Source organism: Colobus angolensis, unplaced genomic scaffold, assembly GCF_000951035.1.
Source record: "Colobus angolensis palliatus isolate OR3802 unplaced genomic scaffold, Cang.pa_1.0 Scaffold64, whole genome shotgun sequence".
Lineage (NCBI taxonomy): Eukaryota > Metazoa > Chordata > Mammalia > Primates > Cercopithecidae > Colobus > Colobus angolensis.
The window spans coordinates 2,496,800-2,498,741 of NW_012120043.1; the positions used below are offsets into that span (position 1 = coordinate 2,496,800).

A 1,942-nucleotide genomic window follows, 5' to 3' on the forward strand; every position below is an offset into this window, starting at 1 on the left:
AAAAAAAAAAAAAAAAATTAAAAGCCAAAAATAATTTTTAAAATTATTTTTAAAAAGTAATAAAAATTAGCTGGGCATAGTGGCATATTGCCTGTACTTTCAGCTACTTGGGAGGCTGAGGAAAGAGGATCACTTGAACCCAGGAGACAGAGGCTGTGGTGAACTGAGATCACGCCACTGCACTCCAGCCTGGGCAACAGAGTGAAACTACATCTCAAAAAATAATTAAAATAAAATAAAATAAAATAAATAGTCTGGCCTGGTGGCATGCACCTGTGGTCCCAACTACTCAGGAGGCTGAGGTGGGAGGATTGCTTGAACCTGGAGTTAGAGGCTGCAGTGAGCTGTGATCGCACCACTGCACTCCAGCTTGGGTGACAGAGCTAGACCTATCTCAAAAACAAAAACAAAAGAAAAGGAAAAAAAAGGAGAGAGAGAGTTTCCGTGTTTCCGTACCCTGGGGGTACTGAGTGTAGAGTGGTGCCTTACTGCAACCAGGAGATGTAGCATGAGGTCAGAAAGTCCATTCTTTTCTGTCCTCAGGCCGCTGTCCAGGGAACTCCTTTTCCTGCCAGAACAGCCAGTGTGTGACCAAGGTGAACCCGGAGTGTGACGACCAGGAGGACTGCTCCGATGGGTCAGATGAGGTGCACTGTGGTCAGTCTGCCTGTCCGGCCTGGTCTCTGGGCCCTTTCCCTTTTCCAGGGTCAGCTGCTGGCTCTGGTCTCTGGTCACTGTGCTTACGTCACTTGGGCACACAGGCCTGGCATTTATGGGGGCTGGACAGAGAACAGAAAGGGGCACCCATGGTATGGGGAGAAATGTGAGCAAACAGCAGAGAAAAGGAAAAGCACAGGTGTGTGATGGGGAGAAGCCTGGGGAGAGGAGCGAGAAGATAATCAGGCTGAAAACAGAGGTTCTGGCCAAAGCCTGGGAAGTCTTGAATACCAGGAACTGGAGCTCTGTCCTGTAAGTAGTGGGATGTGGCCACAGGGATTTGAGCAATGGAAAGAGACAATTAAAATGCTGGAAGAGATTAGCTGGGCATGGTGGCTCACACCTGTAATTCCAGCACTTTTGGAGGCCAAGGCAGGAGGATCACTTGAGGCCAGGAGTTTGAGACCAGCCTGGACAACATAGTGAGACCCTCATCTCTACTAAAAATAAAAAAAGAAAAAAATTAGCCAGTGTGGTGGTGTGTGCCTGTGGTCCCAGCTACTCAGGAGGCTGAGGTGGAAGGATCGCTTGAACCCAGGAGATTGAGCCTGCGGTAAGCTATGATTGCACTACTGCACTGTCCAGCCTGGATAACAGAGTGAGACCCTGTCTCAAAAATAAATAAAATAAAATGCTGGAAGAGTAGCCAACATTTTTCTAGCAATGCTAGCCCATGCAATAAGGTAAGGACAGCAGTTTAAGTATTGGGAAGGAAGAGGAAAAGCTTAATTCATTTGAAATCATTGTCTATCTAAAACAAATCAATATCCAAACAGAAGGAGAGAAGCTGAAAGAATAAAATAAAATGAATCAAGAAATTGACTAAAAAGCTATATAAAATAAAAGCCGGCCAGGCACGGTGGCTCATGCCTGTGATCCCAGCACTTTGGGAGGCCGAGGCCGGTGGATCATGAGGTCAGGAGATCGAGACCATCCTAGCTAACACGGTGAAACCCTGTCTCTACTAAAAACTACAACAAAAATTACAGGAGTAGTGGTGTGTGCCTGTAGTCCCAGCTACTCGGGAGGCTGAGGCAGGAGAATGATGTGAACCCAGGAGGCAGAGCTTGCAGTGAGCCGAGATTACGCCACTGCACTCCAGCCTGGGTGACAGAACAAGAATCCGTCTCAAAAAAAAAAAAAAAAAAAAAAAAAGATTAGTCACCTTGACCTTGACGCACAGGACATTTATGGTTCCCTCCCCACCAACCGTAACATGCTGGTT

At 46.8% G+C, this 1,942-nt stretch overlaps 1 protein-coding gene across 1 annotated transcript in view; it reads left to right on the forward strand.

The window, feature by feature from the left end:
* TMPRSS9 (transmembrane protease, serine 9) overlaps nt 1-1,942 on the forward strand; it is a 49,152-nt gene that overhangs the window by 18,074 nt on the left and 29,136 nt on the right. The window contains exon 4 of the mRNA XM_011964118.1: nt 544-657. Within this exon, the coding sequence (XP_011819508.1) occupies nt 544-657 (114 nt within the window). The remainder of the gene's footprint in view (nt 1-543; nt 658-1,942) is intronic.